The sequence below is a fragment of the Terrapene carolina genome, unplaced genomic scaffold (genome assembly GCF_002925995.2).
Source record: "Terrapene carolina triunguis isolate 2854851 unplaced genomic scaffold, T_m_triunguis-2.0 Scaffold58, whole genome shotgun sequence".
Classification (NCBI taxonomy): Eukaryota; Metazoa; Chordata; order Testudines; family Emydidae; genus Terrapene; species Terrapene triunguis.
The window spans coordinates 65047441-65066548 of record NW_020664409.1 but is presented as its reverse complement, the minus strand read 5'-3'; the positions used below and the strand labels follow the sequence as shown (position 1 = coordinate 65066548).

Genomic DNA, 19108 nt, shown 5'->3' with positions numbered 1-19108 from the left:
GGCTTTAACTTGCCCTGAGAGGTGGCTTCTTTATCTGCCTACTTATGGGCTGGTATACTGACCAATGCTTAAATCCATTAGCTGTATCCCAGGGAGTGGGGGTGGCAAACATCCACTGATGACTTGTATGCATACATGAGAGAGGGGAAATAATCTGATACCTTTTCACACTGCAATTATGCAATCTGCTGACTTTATAATGGGTCTAATTCTGCTACCTTACTCTCACTAAATAGTACCTTACTCAGGTGCAGACCCCTTATCTCTACAGGGCTGTCTGCAGACAAAGGTACTTCACAACATGAGTAGAGAGAGCAAAATCTGTCCCAATCCAAGCAGCACTCCTACAATCAATTTAAATGAACTTATTCCAATTCTGGATCACTTAATTCAAAATACTAATTTTAGGTCACTTTACTAGTGTTTGCGGCTAGGAGGCTACAACTCTTCCTAATGTGTTCCTGCCACACATTCAGGGCCTGAGTGTGACTGACTTTCCTCTACATTATTCATGGCATCCACTGACAATTGCTGAAGAAATGTTCTCAGCTGTATTCCATCATGTGTGTGCCTTTCCTTCTCCCCCTTGGGGGTTATCTGGTTTGGTGGGAGGTAAAAATCAGGAAATGCTGCAGAAAAGATACAGATAGACTTGCTGGGGGGGGGGGGGGGGTCATGTTGATGGAGCAGTTTCAAGCAGTAGGGGGGAGAGGAGGCCCAAAGCACTTGTAGCTTAAAGTGAAGCAGCTCCTTCAGAAGAAGAAATCTGCACTTCTGTATAACATTAAAACAGTTTTAAATTTCTAATTACTTTAAAATAGTTAAATCATAACCACACACTGATAGCAGCATTGTTCAGGATAAAACTGCAGTTCAGATGGCAGAAGCACTCTTCCTTAAATGAAAAACAGCTGATTCATAGGGTTACAGCAATAGTGACAACACCTTTGTGCATCTGGCTATACTTCTCAAAGCTCTTCTGACAGAACTCATTCTCAATATGCCTGAGACAGGTAAATAGTTACAATTTTCTAAAGGGGAAAGTTGATACAGGAATGGAATGACTCCTCCACAGATAGGATCATCTGATACAAGAAGACTTTCTTCCTCCAATTTAATGTTGGATCTTAGTATGGAAAACAATGTGAAATGGAAGTTCTTTAGACTGAGAAAATCACATCTGTCATGGGGTGAGAAGCAAAAAAAAAAACAAAACCTAAAACAGGAAGAATACCTTTAGAAATAGAAAACATTCCAGGGCAGGAGCACTAATAGAGGCAAGCAGTGTACAAGTATAAAAAGGTATGGTGAATTCATTATAACACAGTGCCCTCAGAATGGCAGGTAAATACTTTAGTCAAGAGGTGAGATAGGTCTCAATGGGTCAGGTGTGCTAAAAAGCCCAGGGTCTACAGGTGGGGCTAAGAGCTCAACTTCCCTTAGGCCCCTACATACGGACCCGATTTTCCAAACCGCTCAGTATCCAATGTACTAAGCTCTTTTTGAAAATCAAGCTGCTTATTTTGATGCCAAAATGGGTACTAAGCAGTTTTGCATGAACTTCGGCCTAGATTATCAACACACACAGGGCACTTAAAACTTCATTTATTATAAACTCCAATACATTGGCACTATAGTGTTTGGATGTTTTAATTTAACAATTTCAACCATTCATATTAGTGATGCTGCTTTAAAATATGCCTGTGTACAACAGTCTTTTTCTTGAAGAAAGAGCTGCATGGAACTTTCTTAACTTAGCTGGAGTTTATCTGGTGTACAGAAAGATGGCATTGTCTCATATGCTCAAACCCTGCTGGAGAGAACATTGCATATCCCAAGGAGATGAAAGAGGAATGAGTATACTGTACTAAATGTCACAGTAGAATTTGTGATTGGTAAATAGTTTTTATAATTAACAAGCAAAGCCTCTTTTCTTGTATCAGGTGTGGTATCTTGTATTGTCTCTGTTATGATCAGTCTCTAATTGACTTCTCTATGAGGGCACACAATGGCAGAATGTTAGTAATGAAGTCAATTAGAGAATGACCAGAACAGAGATCCTGAACACAATCACCATCATAGTTTGGGGATGCTGAGACCCAAGCTCTAAACTGACTGGTCTTCATCCTTCTCAAATTGCTTTTCAATTTAGGGCAAATAAATCATAATATAGCAGCATATTGGCTTCTAGTGCTGTCAGTTCATTATGGCCTCTCCATTTCTTTGTCTTTCAGCATCTACTTTTTCTTTCTTTTCCAGGGTTCCTTCACCACCCCATCCCGTTTTTTGTCATAAACTACATCTAAAAGCCTAACTACATACAACATGAATTTTGCATGAAAGTGATCCAATATTCTCCGTATCTGTGTAGCACTCAGGTCCAGATCCTCAAAGGTATTTAGGTGCCTAACTCCCATTGATTTCCATGAGAGCTAGGCACCTAAATACCTTTGGGGATCTGTGCCCCAATAAATTGGTAGTGGGAAATTAAATCACCCCCACATTTTTCCCTATCTGCCAGTTTCCTGTAGTCTCTTCTCCATTCCACTTCTGCACTTGAACTAGTGAACCATTCTCTAAGGTTACAACATTGTGAAGAGACACAAGGTTGGAAATAATGAGTATTTACCACCAAAGTCCTTCAGTTTAAAAATGAAGCAGCTCACCTAATTCTCAGCAAGTCCCATGGTCTATGTACCTAGTACATGAGGCACCTTTGAGTTCCAGTGGGACATTTTCTCCAACTATTAAATTTGCCTCATTAATCATTTGCAGATTTCTTAATAAGTGACATTGAGAAAAAGCCACCCATTTACACCCATATCCAGCAACTATTTTTTATCTTGATTTTAATGTCACGTGCGGTAGTTTCTTCAAACTATTCACCCAGTTCAAAGGAAATCTCAGTATTTTTGAATGTGCTCTTGGTTTAGATTGTCATTGCATCTCTGTCACTGCTGATGATCTCCCACTAGATTTTTCCAACTTCCTAGTTTCCTATGGTATGGCTAAACCCATTTCTTTGAGTCAGACAAGATACCAGCTCAGACTTTAAATATCATGCAAAAGTCATTGAGGGATGAAAGAAGGAAGACCAGGGTTAGTTTTCTGCTGAAATTCCCTACTTCAGCTCCTCCCCATTAGGGTGACCAGATGTCCCGATTTTATAGGGACAGTCCCGATTTTTGGGTCTTTTTCTTATATAGGCTCCTATTACCCCCCACCCCCTGTCCCGATTTTTCACATTTGCTGTCTGGTCACCCTACTCCCCATACAGAATTGATGGTGAATATTTAGGCACTTTGGCCTAAGTTTTCAAAACATAGTGATTTTGGGTGTCCTGCTTGAGTGACTTAAAGGGGCCTGATTTTCAGATGTAGATGCTCAGCAATTTCTGAAAATAAAGCCCCTTTATTTTGGACACCGAAAAATCAAGGCATCCAAAAATATTAGTCACTTAAAAATATTAGGCACTGATGTAGAAATTGGACCTCATTCTGATCTCACTTAAATTTAAAGTAATTCCATTGATGTTGGTAGAGTTCACACCAGTGCAAAAATGGTGTGAAATATGAATCAAGCCTAATGTATTAAATGGTTGACTAAAATATTGCCTCCATTATATTTCTTTCACACACTATTTTTGTTATTCTATGTTTAAAATATCCAAGTTTGCATGGCAACACTTTTTTTCAAATAAAGGCATGCTTCTGGCTGCTTATGGCACTGTTATTCTCTAGGGTGCAATCTTGGCACCACTGAACTAGCAAAATTTCAGTGGGGGTCTGAGTTTCATCCAAGATTTTTTGTGTTTACTATTTTCTCCATTATTCCATGAGGAAATGAAATTAAATTAACTGGATGATATTTGTCCAGATCTTCTTTCTTTCTTTTGTAAAAATTGTAACCGCATTTGCTTTCTTTCAGTTTTCTAATTACATTCTCTTTGAAAAGGAGAATCTGCATCTAGACTTTACTCCTGGACTGTTCATTCATGGCTCCTGTGCTGTCTATTGTTCACTGCTACTAATTCACTGAGGTAAATGAATTTTATTCTGATCTTAATCTGACAAAGGGAAATGTAGCACCATCTTTCCCCCACTCACCTGAGCTCAGAATCCCTGTCTCTTTTTAATTTGCTTAGGAGAAAAGGTTTGGGCTTCAAGATATGCTATTTCCACTTGTGATGGTGCTGGTATTTCTTGCTATTCTTCTTTCTAGGCTATAAATCCTTTGAATGAGCTGCTGTTTCTGCGTAGGGGCACAAGGATGGATGGTAGCAACGTCGACACTGTTTGAGTAGCTTAAGAATGGCTTTTTGTCTGTATAATTAATGCACTGTCACTTTCGTTCTTAACGTTACTGGTACTGCAGTATAGCTGCTGTATTCTGACTAAGGGCCTGCACGATGCATTAGTTCGTGCTAGAGGGTGTAAATTCTAGTGCACAATAATGTGTGATGCACTAACTGGCCTATGTGGACCTTTCTGGTGTGCAATAAATGTTCCCTAGTGCATATTAACTTAATACTGTTTGACACGAGACTACACTAGGGGACATTTTGTGGACTTGCAGGTTCCACATGGACCAGTATATGCTAGTGCACACTTGAATTCACACTCCTCTAGTGCGGACTAATACTCCAGGTAGACAAGCCTTAATCCTCTCTCTTGGCATGTCTTAGGGCTGGTCTACACTGGGCGGGGGATCGATCTAAGATATGCAACTTCAGCTACGCTATTCGCGTAGCTGAAGTCGAAGTATCTTAGTTTGACTTACCTGGCCGTCCTCATGGCGGCAAGTCGACTGCCGCGGCTCCCCCGTCGACTCCGCTTACTCCTGCCGAGGTGGAGTACGGGCGTCAATTCGGGGATCGATTTATCGCATCTAGACGAGACGCAATAAATCGATCCCCAATAGATCGATTAGCATCCGCCGATCCGGCGGGTAGTGTAGACGTGGCCTTAGGGCCTGATCTTACGAGTTGCTGATCACTTTCAACTCCCAGTGACAGCAACAACTAATTGCCTTGTAAAAGTGCCGCCCTTTGGATAGGAACATTAAATGGAAAAACTGAAGAATTCCAGTTGACTAACCATAGTAGGTGTTGTATCAACCATGCAAGGTATTAACAAACTTCAACAGTTCTAATAATCACATGCAGCATCTAAACACCACAGTAGGATCCTTGTATAATTCACATGGGGAAGCCTTGTGAAACAACAGAAGAATCTGACTTAGAAAAAGTGTCCTAACCTCTTGGGTAAGCGGGCTGCCTTTGTTTATACTTTGAAACATATGTGATGAATTAATCTGTGCTTTGGAAAACGTGTCATATGGACAACATCTGATAAGATTAACATGAATCTTCATTTTGTGGATTTACTCTCATGTTGGCACTTTTATACTTTTTTTTAAAATGTTCTGCTTTTGGTACTTTTCATTCCCCTGTATTTCAGATATTCCTCAGCCACTGCAACACTGGGATCAGGACTGTGCCATAGAGCAGGGCAGAAAATGGGTTTCCTGTCCTGCATGAAGGTTTTGTGAGTTGAAAAAAATTCCAGTTTCACAGTGGGATAAAACTGAGACCTTTTGAAATTTTTCACAGCTATCAGAGATGCAACCCCGCCCCACCGCACCCCCAGTCACTCTGCTTTCCTCTTAAGAAAACGGAAAAGACGGTCTCTCTTTCTCCCATAATGAATATTTAATTATTTATACAAAGTAAAACAGCTTCAACAGGAGAGCTCTACCTCAGAATAGCGAATAGCCTAGTGGTTAGGGCACTCACCTGGGCTGTAAAAGACCTGGCTTCAAATCCCTGTCCCGAATCAGGTAGTGCAGGGGCCTGAACCTGGTTCTCCCATGTCTCCTGCATCCCCAGTGATTAGAAAGGTGGCAACCCTAACTGGTCCTCTCATGGAAAAAGTTTCAGGTTTAACTAATCAGCATAGTAATGGTAGTAATGGAAGCTTAACTTGACTAGCTTACTTTTGTCAATATTATGAGATACCTGATGGAATAAAAGTAGATTCTTTACATATACAGTTGCATTTAATAATGTAAGGCCCAATCCTCCCCCTGCTCTCATGGTATGGCCCAGAGACCACAACATGTTACCTACCATTCTTCATATCATTTCCACACTCAAATATGATCCCCTTTTCATTGCTCCTGGATACCACATTTGGAATCTCAATATTGGATAGAGGCCCCGACTCAAGCTTGAGCTGATATAAATACTGTTTCTTCTTTCCATCATGACAACCTGAGACGCAACCCCACCATCTATATTCCCAATATTCTCCATATTCTTACAGTGTAAGCCTGAGAACCCAATGTGCATAATATAGTCCAGAAACATGAGCACATTATAATCATGCAAAAAAGATCATACGATCAGAATTCATATACTTCAGAAAGAAGAATTTCATGTCTTCCGAGTAGCAGGTAGCATAGTTTCCTCCCGACTAAGGAGCATTTGGGAAGGTAAGGGGCAAAATATGAGTGATGTTGATGCTGTTACTCCTTTTGACCCAAGTTGCTGGTCAAAGTTCAGGGCCCTATTGGTTGTTTCCAGTAGGAAGAGAAATTGATGATAGAGCCAAGTATTTTCTTTGATTCAATCTTGTTTATTTACAAAGATTATATATAATGTCCTGTTTCCTGCACTCAGTAGGAATCAAACAGCAGGAGGCAGCTACTTTGCTCACTATTTCAAATCTGCCTTTCCAGACAGCATTCTGTGCCCCAGAAGCTTTCTCTCTTAGCTTTTTGTCAGGACCTCATTACCAGCACTTCTGCTATGTCTGTCTACCTAGCTTGTGCTCTCTTTCTCTCTGTCCACGCCACCCTCACCCCCAAACACACGTACACCAATCAAAGCCCTAGTCCAAGCATTTGAAAACCCTTGGGCCATATCATTTATTTTCTATTCAAGCTTTTTCATGTGCTTTTGTTTGGTGCTACTGAAATTGTTTCTTTACATTTATCCTGAAAGAAAAGCAGTGGATACACCCAACCCATAACAACAAGGTTTAACCCAACTCACAACAATACTTTTACTTCAGAGTTCCAGAATTTTTGTTATTTCTTTGAACTACAGTGATCTATACTCCTGCCTTTCAAACGTGTTTGCTAACTGCAACACTGTAGTTATAAAATGAATGGTCCTTTTTAGAAGCTGAACTTTATATGTCTGCAAATACATAGGTTCTAAGTTATGCAATTTAGATAATGGAACTCTAAAACAGGGGTTCTCAAATCACCACTTAATGGCCTCTCATGGTCATATCCCTGCCATTCATTATATCATGAACCACCTCTCTTCTCCACCTGTCCACTAGTCATGGGGGAGGGAAAAACAGCAGGGTTTTTTTTTGTCTTTTCTCTTAACAGTGTGATGAAAAGAGCATTTCAAAGTTTGTGATGAGAGCTCCAAGCTGAAGGTTAAAAGACAGAGCAGAATAAAGAAATACATGTTTAAAAGATCAAATACACATGTCATTTTGAAGGTGACTCATGAGAGAAAGGTGGTTCAGTACTTTAAGTACAGAGTGTTCTGCCTCCAGCTCTTCTCTGTCTCATAGACTCATGGACTTTAAGGCCAGAGGGGACCATCATGATCATATAATCTGACCTCCTTCACATTGCAGGCCACAGAACCTCGCCCACCCACTTCTGTAATAAATCCATAATCTCTGGTTGACTTACTGAAGTCCCCAAATCTTGATTTATAGGCTTCAAGTTACAGACAAGCCACCATTTACTTTAGTTCAAACCAGCAAGTGACCCATGCCCCACACTGCAGAGGAAGGCAAGCAACAACAACAGCAACAACAAAACCCAGGGTCTCCGCCAATCTTACCTGGGGGAAGATTGCTTCCCAACCAGAAATATGGTGATCAGTTAGACTGTGTGCATATGGGTGAGACCCACCAGCCAGACAGCTGGGAAAGAATTCTCCATGGTAACTCAGAGCCCTCCCCATCTAGTGTCCTATCTCTGCCCAGTGGAGATATTTACTATTAGCAGTCACAGATGGGCCATATGCCATTGTAGGCAATCTCCTCATATATTCCCCTCCATAAACTTATCAAGCTCAGACTTAAAACCAGTTAGGTTTTTTTGTCTCCACTAGTCCCCTGAAGGCTGTTCCAGAACTTCACTTCTCTGATGGTTAAAAACCTTCATCTAATTTCAAGCCTAAACTTATTGATGGCCAGTTTATATCCATTTGTTCTTGTGCCAACATTGTCCTTAACTTAAATAATTTCTTTCCCTCTCTGGTGTTTGTAGACCGCAATCATATCTCCTTTGTTAGGGTAAACAAGTCAAGCTCCTTAAATCTCCTCTTGTAAGGTAGATTCTCCATTCCTCTGATCATCCAAGTAGCCCTTCTTTGCACCTGTTCTCATTTGAATTCATCTTTTTTAAACATGGGAGGCCAGAATTGCACACAGTATGCCACATGAGGTCTCACCAGTGCCTTGCATAATGGTAATAACACGTCCTTATCTCTGCTGGAAATATCTCACTTGATGCATCCTAGGATTGCACTAGCCTTTTTCATGGCTGCATCACATTGGCGGCTCATAGTCTTCCTGTGATCAACCAATACACCCAGGTCTTTCTCTGCCTCTGTCATTTCCAACTTATACGATCCCCTCTTATAGCAAAAATCCTTGTTAGCCCCTAAGTGCATGACTTTGCACTATTAAATTTCATCCCATTTCTATTATTCCAGTTTTCAAGGTCATGTGTGATTATTTCAGTTCTCCTCCATACTGGCAATACCTCCCAACTTTGTGTCATCCACAAATTTTATTAGCACACTCCCACTTTTTGTGCCAAGGTCATTAATAAAAATGCTAAATAAGATTGGTCCCAAGACCAATCCTTGAGGAACAACACTAGTAACTTCCCTGCAGCTTCACAGTTCAATTTTTGAGCATGACCCATGTACTCTCCCCTTTAACCAGTTCCTTACCCAACTTTTGATTCTAGTATTAATCCCCATCTTTTCCAATTTCCCATGTGGAACTGTATAAAATGCTTTACTGAAATCCAGGTAGATTAGATCGACTGCATTTCCTTTATTTAGAAAATCAGTTATCTTCTCAAAGAAAGAGATCAGGTTGATCTGGCACAATTTATCTTTTGGCAAACCATGTTGTATTTTATCCCAATTACCCCTATGTCCTTAACTACCCTCGCTTTTAAAATCTATTTTAACACCTTGCATACAACTGAGGTCAAACTAATGTGCCTGTAGTTTCCCAGATCACCTTTTTTCTCCTTTCTTAAATATAGGTACTATATTTGCAATTCTCCAGTCAGAGAGTATGACCCCTGAGTTTAAGAGTCATTAAAAATCCTTGCTATTGGGCTTGCAATGTCACATGCCAGTTCCTTTATGTTCTATTGGATGGAGATTATTCAGGTCCCCTGATTTGGTCCCATTCATTTGAGTTTGCCTTCCATTCAGAGGTGGTAATTTCTACTTCCATATACCTGTTCCCATTAGCTACCCTGCCACTGCCCCCAATGCCTCATTACCCTCATTAAAAACTGAGGCAAAGTATTCGTTTAGGTGTTGGGTCGTACCTAGATTATCTTTAATCTTCACCCCATCGTCAGTGCTTAGCGATCCCATTTCTCTTTCCTTGTTTTCTTTTTATTTATATGTCTAAAGAACCTTTTACTATTAGTTTTAATTTCCTTTGCAAGGTCCAACTCTCAGTGGCTTTTGGCAGTTCTCACTTTTTCCCTATGCTTATTGACCTGCAAGAGGTAGCTTTCCTTGCTGATCCATCCCATCTTCCATTCCTTGCAGGCTTTCTACTTTCTCTTAATAACCCTATTTGAGATGCTTGTTCATCCAGCTTGGTCTGCAACCCTTTCCTATGATTTTTTCCCCCGGGCTTGGGATGCAGGCTTCAGCTAGCTTCTGCAACTTTGACAAAGTAATTCCAAGCCTCCCCCACATTCAGATCCTTGTGAGATGACCCACCGTGTGGCTTTAGCTTAATTCACTGGCACCAGGGTGACAATAGCAGTGATGATGGTGGCAGTGGAAGATGTGGTGGTGTTGGGAGGAAGGCAGCATTAATGTTCACAGTGGGGTGGTGACGTGCTTGGCATCATGATTTGTCTCAGACACTACAGCAGCATCACTGAAATGTTCTCCTGGCACTGCAAGAGTAACCTCATGTGCTGGCCCCCACGCCCTCCTGATTATTCTGCTTTATTCAGTGGAGGAAGCAGTGGCAGGCGTAACACTGAGTCTTGGTACTAACACAAGTGGCTTTGGACAAGGTGTGCATTGTCTTGCCCCTGACGTTGTTTCTCCTGGTTGGTCAGTCTTGAGAATTACAAGTTGGGGGCATCTTTATAAAGAAGCTATTGAGGCATGCATAGCTCACACAGTCCTTTTGCCACCCACTGAGAGCTGCTGCTGTCGTTGCCTTTCTCCTGAGGGACACTGCCTCACAAAGCCAATATAATGTGCAACCGGTTTGTGGGAACCTGGAAACTTGTCTCCAGTGAAAAATTTGATGATTATATGAAAGAATTGGGTGAGAAATGCTATTTTTGTAAGTTTTGCTTGGAAATGTCTCTTCTTCTTCTATTTGCTCCTGGAAAATGTCTTCTCCCCGGGCCTGGGGACTCTTCACTGTGGTTATATCTGTGTTATAGTTTTTTTCTTCTTCTTTTTTTTTTCTTTTTCAATTTCAGCATCTTAAAATGAAAAGGAGAAATCTTGGGTTTGTTATAATACATTTACTAACTAACTGATCTGCATCTCTTACTCCCATTTAATGAGAAATGGAAAAAAACATATTTGTTGTCCCTCTTGCATACACTACTAAACTTAGAACTTACAATCACTTACTGTATTCCGTCAACTTGTGATGGTGCTGCTGTCTCCTGACACTGAGCTCCCTGGGGTCTAAATCCATGAATGAATCCATCTGTAACTGAGAAATGCTGGGAATGAAACAAATTAGGCATTGTTTTTTTAGTTTAATACTGGCTTCATCATTTTGTAATGATTGCACTGGCAGTCAGTCTCAGCATTACTGTTGCTGAGACTTTAATTCCCTTTACTTTAAAGATTAAAGAGAGTAGCAGAATAATTCCAATTGACTAACTACAGTCAATGTTGGGTATAAATTCCGCTAGGGAGGTTTTTGTGACAATACCAGGCCTTAAGAAAATTATTTCAGCCTTGAATATTTGCAGTGACTAATGCTGTACTTTACAAATACTTTGATCTCACTATACCTAGTACCTTTCATAGAATTTAGCACATCGTAGAATTTACAAAGATGGTAACTATTATTACCAGCCTTTTACATTTAAAAAACCGAGACACAGCAAATCAGAGGCAAAAGGAGGAATAGAAATCTCAGAGGACTGCTCTAACTAGTTGACCAGGATGTGGGCTGTGTGGTATAGCGAACCTTGTAAAAGGAGCCTTGTAGATGGCAGTTGTATTTGTAGCTTTTTGCTCCCATTCACTCTTATATTTGAATTTTTCTCTATTTGACATGTTTATGTTTCACTGATGTTTAGATGTTCCAGAGATACTTAAGTGTTGTAACTACCCTTCCGTAGCAGAGAATACTAACTAAGAGTACCCCACTTAGTCTCTTGTATATTTTATGTTCTGAAGTACAAACAGAAATGCACTAATTTCTAGATACTTTGATTCTTTACTACAGCTGGTTGAAAAAAATTGAATTTTGAAATGTTTTGACTAGTAAAAAGCAAGGGGCAAATGTTTCAAAAATATTTTTGTGAACAATTTTCCATGTTTACCACCAGCTCTATTCTCTAAATAGGTGCAGATTAATAGATGCCTGTGTTCCTGCCTACCTAAAAATACATAATTCTTGTGTAGTCAGTATATCCTGGTTTCTAACTACACATACAGTATAATTCCAGTTATCTGAATTCCTTTTATCTGAAAATCCTAGTTTTCTGAATCCACAGTGTGTCCCCAAGTAGCCCTATGTGAATTAGTCACCTGCTGATAACTTCTAAATTAGCCTCTGAGAGCCTCTTAGGGCAGGTCTACACTACAGCTGGGATCGACGCTCTGAAATCGATCCACCGGCGGCCGATTTAGCTGGTTTAATGAAGACCCACCAAATCAACAGCAGATCATGCTCCAGTCGACCCCTGTACTCTACCCCCGACGAGAAGAGTAATGTAAGTCGACAGGAGAGTTTCTCCTGTTGACCCCCCGTGGTGTAGACCCCGCGGTAACTCGACCTAAGGTACATTGACTCCAACTATGTTATTCATGTAGCTGGAGTTGCATAGCGTAGGTTGACTTACGGCGGTAGTGTAGACCTAGCCTTAGTGCTAATCAATGACTTTGTATTTTTGCAGTGGTTCTGAGGGGTTACCTGCAGTTACTGAGGCTAGGTCTACACTACGGGGGGAGGGGGTGAATACGTGAATAGCGTAGCTGAAGTTGCGTATTTTAGGTCGACTTACCTGGCTGTGAGGACGGCAGCGAGTCGACCGCTGCCACGCCGCCGTTGACTCCGCTTCCGCCTCTTGCCGCGGTGGATTTCCGGAGTCGACGGCAGAGCCATCGGGGATCGATTTTATCGCGTCTTCACTAGACGCAATAAGTCGATCCCCAATAGATCGATTGCTACCCTCCGATCCGGCGGGTAGTGAAGACGTGCCCTGAGACCAAATCCAGTTTCAGCAGCAACAGCAGCTTGGAAAGACAAATTAAATTATGTTTAATTTGAATTAATCAGAATTACGTTATGTCCACAATGATTCTAATACCACTCAGTAAAGTTGTTCAAGTTGTTTTTTTACTCTTTTATAAAGTACAAAGTATTAAGCAAACATTGTCATTACACCCTTCATTCCCCATATTTCTCTATCAGTGAAACTGCAGCTCAAAATAGCACTTCTGTTTATCTCAATGCCCGGCTATCCAAAACTTTCAGAAGTCCCCCAGCCCATTCAGATAAATAGAAGTGTACTGTACATACACTGGACTGGGGAATGCCTCAGCCTATGAAATGCAGCCTCTGAATCTGAGGAATTAGTGTCACATTCCAAACAGAGAAACTGTGGTATCTGTTTAAAAGGAAATTGCTCTGATGCTCTGTAGAGCGATAAGGAATTTCTTCCTTCATAGAAGGTATTTTTATGTCTGATTTGCAGGAGTGGGCTTAGCCACCAGAAAACTAGGTGGCCTGGCCAAGCCCAATGTGATCATCAGAATGAAAGGGGATGTGATAACCATCAGAACTGAAAGCACCTTCAAAAACACAGAGGTCTCCTTCAAATTGGGCCAAGTGTTTGACGAAACCACAGCAGATGACAGGAAAACCAAGGTGAGGGTAATGATTTCCTTCTGAGGGTTTCTGATCTGCTGGATGACAAATAGGAGGATTTTTTTATCCTTAAAAGCATAAATCTGCAAAGCACCATAAGAGGAGCAAATGTTGTGCTGAAACCAACGTTGCTGAGTGGGCTATGTGCCGAGAATGTGGAATTTGCTCAATGTTAAGTGAATTGTCTCTTTAATATGCAAGGCTCTGGGAAAATAGTCACATTTTGACTCATTCTTTGGGTCTTTGCAGAGTGTCGTAACCTTAGAAAAAGGGTCATTGGTTCAAGTGCAGAAGTGGAATGGCAAAGAGACCACAATAAGGAGAAAATTGGTGGATGGGAAAATGGTGGTGGTAAGTAACTAAACCATCCCTAACCGTTAATCACTAATGCTGCAATGATGTAGGCCACAGTTTAATAGTTGAAATTTAATTATACTGTCAATTTTCACCTTCTCTTTGGTTTCAGTTATGATAGAAATAGTGAGAGGGTGCGGGGGAGAAATAACTTTAGGAAGCAAGTGGGAATGAAAGTAAACATTATATTCCACACACACCAAAAAACCCCTCTACATTAAGGTGAATTACAGGTAAGACTGCTTCATAGTTCTGTAGATGTTAGAGCGCGAGGGGACCATTGTGAACATCTATTCTGACCTCCCACATAACACAGGCCAGAGGACTTCCCTGAATTAATTCTTGCTTCAAGTCCAACAGCTGTGACAGAACTAGAGCAGATCTTTTAGAAAAAACATCCAGTCTTGATTTAAAAATCTGCCAGTGATGAAGAATCCACAACCACCTTTGGTACGTTGTTCCAGTAGTTAATTGCCCCCACGCTGTTAAAAATGTGTGCCCTATTCCTACTCTAAATTTATCTAGTTTCAACTTTCAGCCATTGGATCTTGTTATACCTTTGTCTGTAGACTGAAGAGCCCACTATTATCGAATTTCTGTTCCCCATGTAGGTATTTATAGACTTTGATCAAAGCATGCTTAACCTTTTCTTTGATAAACTAAATAGATGGAGCTCCTTGAGTCTCACTAGAAGGCATGTTTTCTAATCATTTAATAAGAGGGGCACGAGGGAACTGGAAGGGGTAGAAAGTGCTATGTACAGTCTTCCCCTCCCCCAGTCTTAGGAAGCTCCTTCGGTTTATTTACAACTTATGAATTTTAGGTGGTTCATCAGTCTCCTTGCAAGGAAAAGTTCATTTATCCATTGACAGTCCACGTTTGCAATCGAGTTACACTTTGAACTCTCTACAAGGAAGGGGGAACTTCTTTTTAAAATGAAAGCACTCATGTGATCTTCTATATTAAGCTTACCAGAGCTGATGTTGGTGTCATTGCAATAATACTCATGAAGGCAACATGTGTTCTTGAAAGAAAATTGAAGTCTGTGACTAGCTACTATGTCATGTCTAATTTTATGAAGTATGGTTTTCTTTAAGCACGCTTTTGAAAGTTTATGCTGTTGAAATAGAATCCTTTCCCACTTGGAGGATGAAAAATAATTTTGCTGTTTGGGGATCTATATAAATTAATGAAATAATATACAGGAAATATTTCTATTGACTTCATTAGCCTTTGGATTAGATGCTTATGCACTATCATTCAGAAGTTTCAATTAACCCTTCTTTTTTTGTCTTAGGAATGTGATATGAAAGGTGTTGTCTGCACTCGAATCTATGAGAGAGTGTGAGGAAATTCCATCTCTACACTGGACTAGAATTGGCTTTGGAAACCCAGCTTAGTTCAATGAGCAAAGCCCTATCTATTATGCACCTTTTTTTCTTATTTCCTTTATCAGGAAAACAACTAAATTATCAAATGATATTTCAAAGCCGTAGTGTAACTAATCCAAAGTATCGTGGTGATTAAATAAAAGCTTCCCAACATGTGAAATGTAGCTTTTGTCTGTGTTGTAGAATCGTTTTGATTTCCTTTGTTGGGAATTGCTTGCCTTTCCTTAGGGTTGATGTACTGCATAGAAGATATGAACCTACTTTCCTTGATGTATGGACGAACAAGGCTATTTCTGTTTGAAATGGTACAATACAGACTGCAAGGCACTATCTTTCTTTGGAGGTGTTAAGACACTTTTACTGAAAGCATCCTATCTGGAATAATCCTTATTTCATGGCTTTGATATTGCAGTTTCTCAAATGGTTTTACTATTGAACATTACACATAAGGATATCATCCTTACCCTACAAAACTCATAAGGCTCTCCATGCAATGTATAGTGGCCATGCTTGCAGAAGAAATAGCAGTACATCAGTATTACCACATTATTACTTCACTCTGATATTCTAAATATGATCCCACATAGTTTATACCTTTAAATGTGCTGTTTTTGCCATCTTGGCTCTTTTTCCCAAAAAGACTTCCTGGAGGAAAAGAAGCATGTGTCTCATTCAGTATTTCTATCGGGGAAGGAATAGATTCTCTAATGTCAAATGGTTGTTTCATTGTGAAATGAAATGTGAAGTGCTGTCTTGAATCCATTCTTGAAATCCCAGATCGACAAGTACTCGACCTTTGAAGGTGCTGAGCATTCGAGCTCAGATCCAGCAAATCACTTAAGCGTGTGCTTAACATTAGGCACAAGTGATCCCTGTGACTTCAATGAAATTACTCACATGCTTAAAGTTAAGCATGTGCTTAAATGCACATTGTGCTTTGCACCTTGAAGGATCGAACCCTAGAAGAGAATACTTTCAGACTTTAACTGCACATATATTTTGAAGATCATTTGAACACCAACTCTTCCTTTTCACTTATCTGACTTGACTTAGAGTTAAGCATATTGTGCTTCATTTGAAGGAACTAGCTTAAATGAAAGCAGAGCAGGAAGGTAGCATCAACACCTGTTTTTGAATATGCACATAGAGCTCACATTGACTAGAATGTGAGATGCACAAAGAAAATGCAATATGCTGAATTGGGTGGTCACATTCTACCATCAGTTTACACCCTATGAAGTTTCATTTTTGGTTTATACCAATATAACCAGGGGTAGAATATGTCACCAGGGCCCAGATTTTTAAAGTTATTTAGGCATTGCTGTGCTCAGTGCTGCAATGCCTTTCTAAAGGGATTTAGGTACTTAGCAGTCTAAATCCCATTGGCAGTCATGTTTGTAATTTACGTAACAAAACTATATATAATTGAGCTGCATATTTGGCTGGTCAATACTTCTCTCCTTTAGTTCTTCCACTTTGTGATGCCAAGTCATTCAAACTGAGTACGTCCAGCAGTATCTATTGACTCGTTAATCAGACTAGCTCCTGTGCCATGGCCTAGCTATGTGGGAAGTTTACATTGGACTCCATGCCTTTTCCTGCTTGGCTAGAACTGATATGATAGAAATAAGTGTTTAGTTTGGCTTGATATGCAGCATAGTACAGGCGTGAATCTTATGCTGGCCAGCTGTATGACGTCGACTATATCATTTCAAGTCTTGGTCTTGATCTGTAAAGTGGGGATAATGATATTTTCCTCCTTTGTGAAATGCTGTGAGGTATATGGACGAAAAATGCTCTCTAAGAGTTATGTATAATTATAGGGCTCCTATCCTGATTCCCTTAGACGAGTCAATGGGAATTTTGCCTTTGTCTTCAGTGTGAACAAGTTCCAGCCTTAACATTTGTGAAAGTGAAGTACGAACACTTACGACCTGAAGCAGATATAGAAGTAGACTCATCCTTGCACTAGAGAAGGGTCCAATGCAGAGGCAGAAGGGAGGCAGCTTGTGCTTAACATAAGGCCTGTGTTCATGGAGAGCACTAAACATTTCCATGTAACCTCCTTCTTAATACACCCCGTTTTCTGTCCAGATCGGGAGTCTTCAGTCTGCCATGGGGCCTTAGGAAACACTCAATATAGAAGAGATACCGCTGATTTTAATGCACAGGAGAATGCAGTTATCAATATTTAATACCAAGACTTTCCACATTTCTAAGAGGACAATGTGTTAAAGCAATCATAGTATGTGGAACCATAGATCGACATTGCTAATATCAATATCATTTAAGTGGTCAGTACTCTGAAACTGTTGGGGGGGGGAACGTTAAGTGAGGCTTGTTTTAATGGTTCAGCCAGTTTTAGGGGTAGGGGAAACATACGGACTACAGCCAATTTCTGGAGTTGACTGTAAAGATATGAACTGTAGTTAAAAAAGAAGTGTGGCTGTCATATACATGTACACTGAGGATATGTCTACACTGGAGCTGGAAGGTGCAATTTCTAGCTTGGGTGGACATACCTGGGCTAGCTCTGATCAAGGTAGTGTGCTAACAGTAGCAGTGTAGCCATGCAGCATAAGCAGCAGGAAGGGCTGGCCACCCAACTCCATACCTACAGTCTCAGATGGGACTATACTTGGAGTGGCTAGCATGTCCCACCACTCGCACCACCAAGGCTACACTTCTGTTTTTAGTGCACTAGCTCAATCAGAGCTAGCAAGGATATGTCTACCTCAGCTGGAAATTACATCTTTAATAGATTCAAAGGCCAGAAGGGACCATTGTGATCACCTAATCTTACCTCCTGTATAACACAGGCTATAGAATTTCCCCAAAATAATTTCTAGACAATATCTTTTAGAAAAAATACCCAATCTTGATTTTAAAATTGCCAGTTATGGAGAATCCACCATGACCCCTGGTAAACTGTTCTAATGGTTAATTACCCTTACTGTTAAAAATTTACACCTGATTGCCAATCTGAATTGGTCAAGATTCAGCTTCCAGCCAATGGATCATGTTATATCTTTCTCTGCTACATTGAAGAGCCCATTATGAAATATATGTTCCCCATGTAAGTACTTATGGACAGTAACCAAGTCATCCTTTAACCGTCTTTTTGTCAAAATGAATAAATTGAGTTCCTTGAGTCTATCACTATAAGGCATGTTTTCTAATCCTTTAATCATTCTTGTGTCTCTTCTTGGAACCCTCTCCAATTTATCAACATCCTTCTTGCCAGTGCCAAATATAGAAGTAAAATAACCTCTCTACTCTTACTTGAGATTCCCATGTTTATGCATCTCTAGGTACTACTGAAATACAAGAAGTAAATAGTAATAATGCTATAAATATATAAAATTACAGAGGCACCTAAACTACTAAAGTCAAATCCTGACCTGGCTCTAGATTCAAACTTTTCCAAAGTTCCAGGTGGTTTCAGTTAAGCCCCATCTCTAATCTCTGCTGTATTACACTAGAGCTATGATGATTTTACTGTTTGGAACATGATGAACATGAAAGCAGCCAAGTTGCAGAGTTTCCATTTAACTATCTCCTGCAGTTAATGACAGCAACCAAAGTGCATGCGTCTTAATACTAACCTAGTCACTTAACATTTCACCTAGTCCTTAAATAAGCAAGATCAGCTCTTGTGAACAGTTCAAAGCTAGTCACCAGACACATTGACATCGTGCTGACCATACAGATCGGAAATGAAAATTCTCTGGGCTCTTTCCTCACGCATCCCTCTCCAGGAAGGTGACTCAAATGTTCTATTACATTCTAAATAAAGCCAACATGCAACAAATGAGAGTAATAAAAAACAGGACAGAAGGGGGGAAGGAGGACAAAGGTAACAATATTATGTGGTTGTATAGGCTATTACTGGGCCCGATTCAAAGGTCACTGGAAGACTTTCCATGGACTTCAATGGACATACCATCAGGCCTAGTGTGCACAGCCTGATGGTCCTAAATCATCTAA

General features: G+C 40.3%; 1 protein-coding gene across 1 annotated transcript; it reads left to right on the top strand.

Annotated features, from left to right (window-relative positions):
- The first annotated feature begins 10444 nt into the window (after positions 1-10444).
- On the top strand, positions 10445-15258 carry LOC112109390 (myelin P2 protein). Its single transcript, XM_024203891.1, has 4 exons — positions 10445-10580; positions 13204-13376; positions 13626-13727; positions 15028-15258. Exons 1-4 carry the CDS (start codon positions 10508-10510, stop codon positions 15076-15078), a joined length of 399 nt encoding a protein of 132 aa, XP_024059659.1. The 5' UTR covers positions 10445-10507; the 3' UTR covers positions 15079-15258.
- The last annotated feature ends 3850 nt before the right edge of the window (positions 15259-19108 follow it).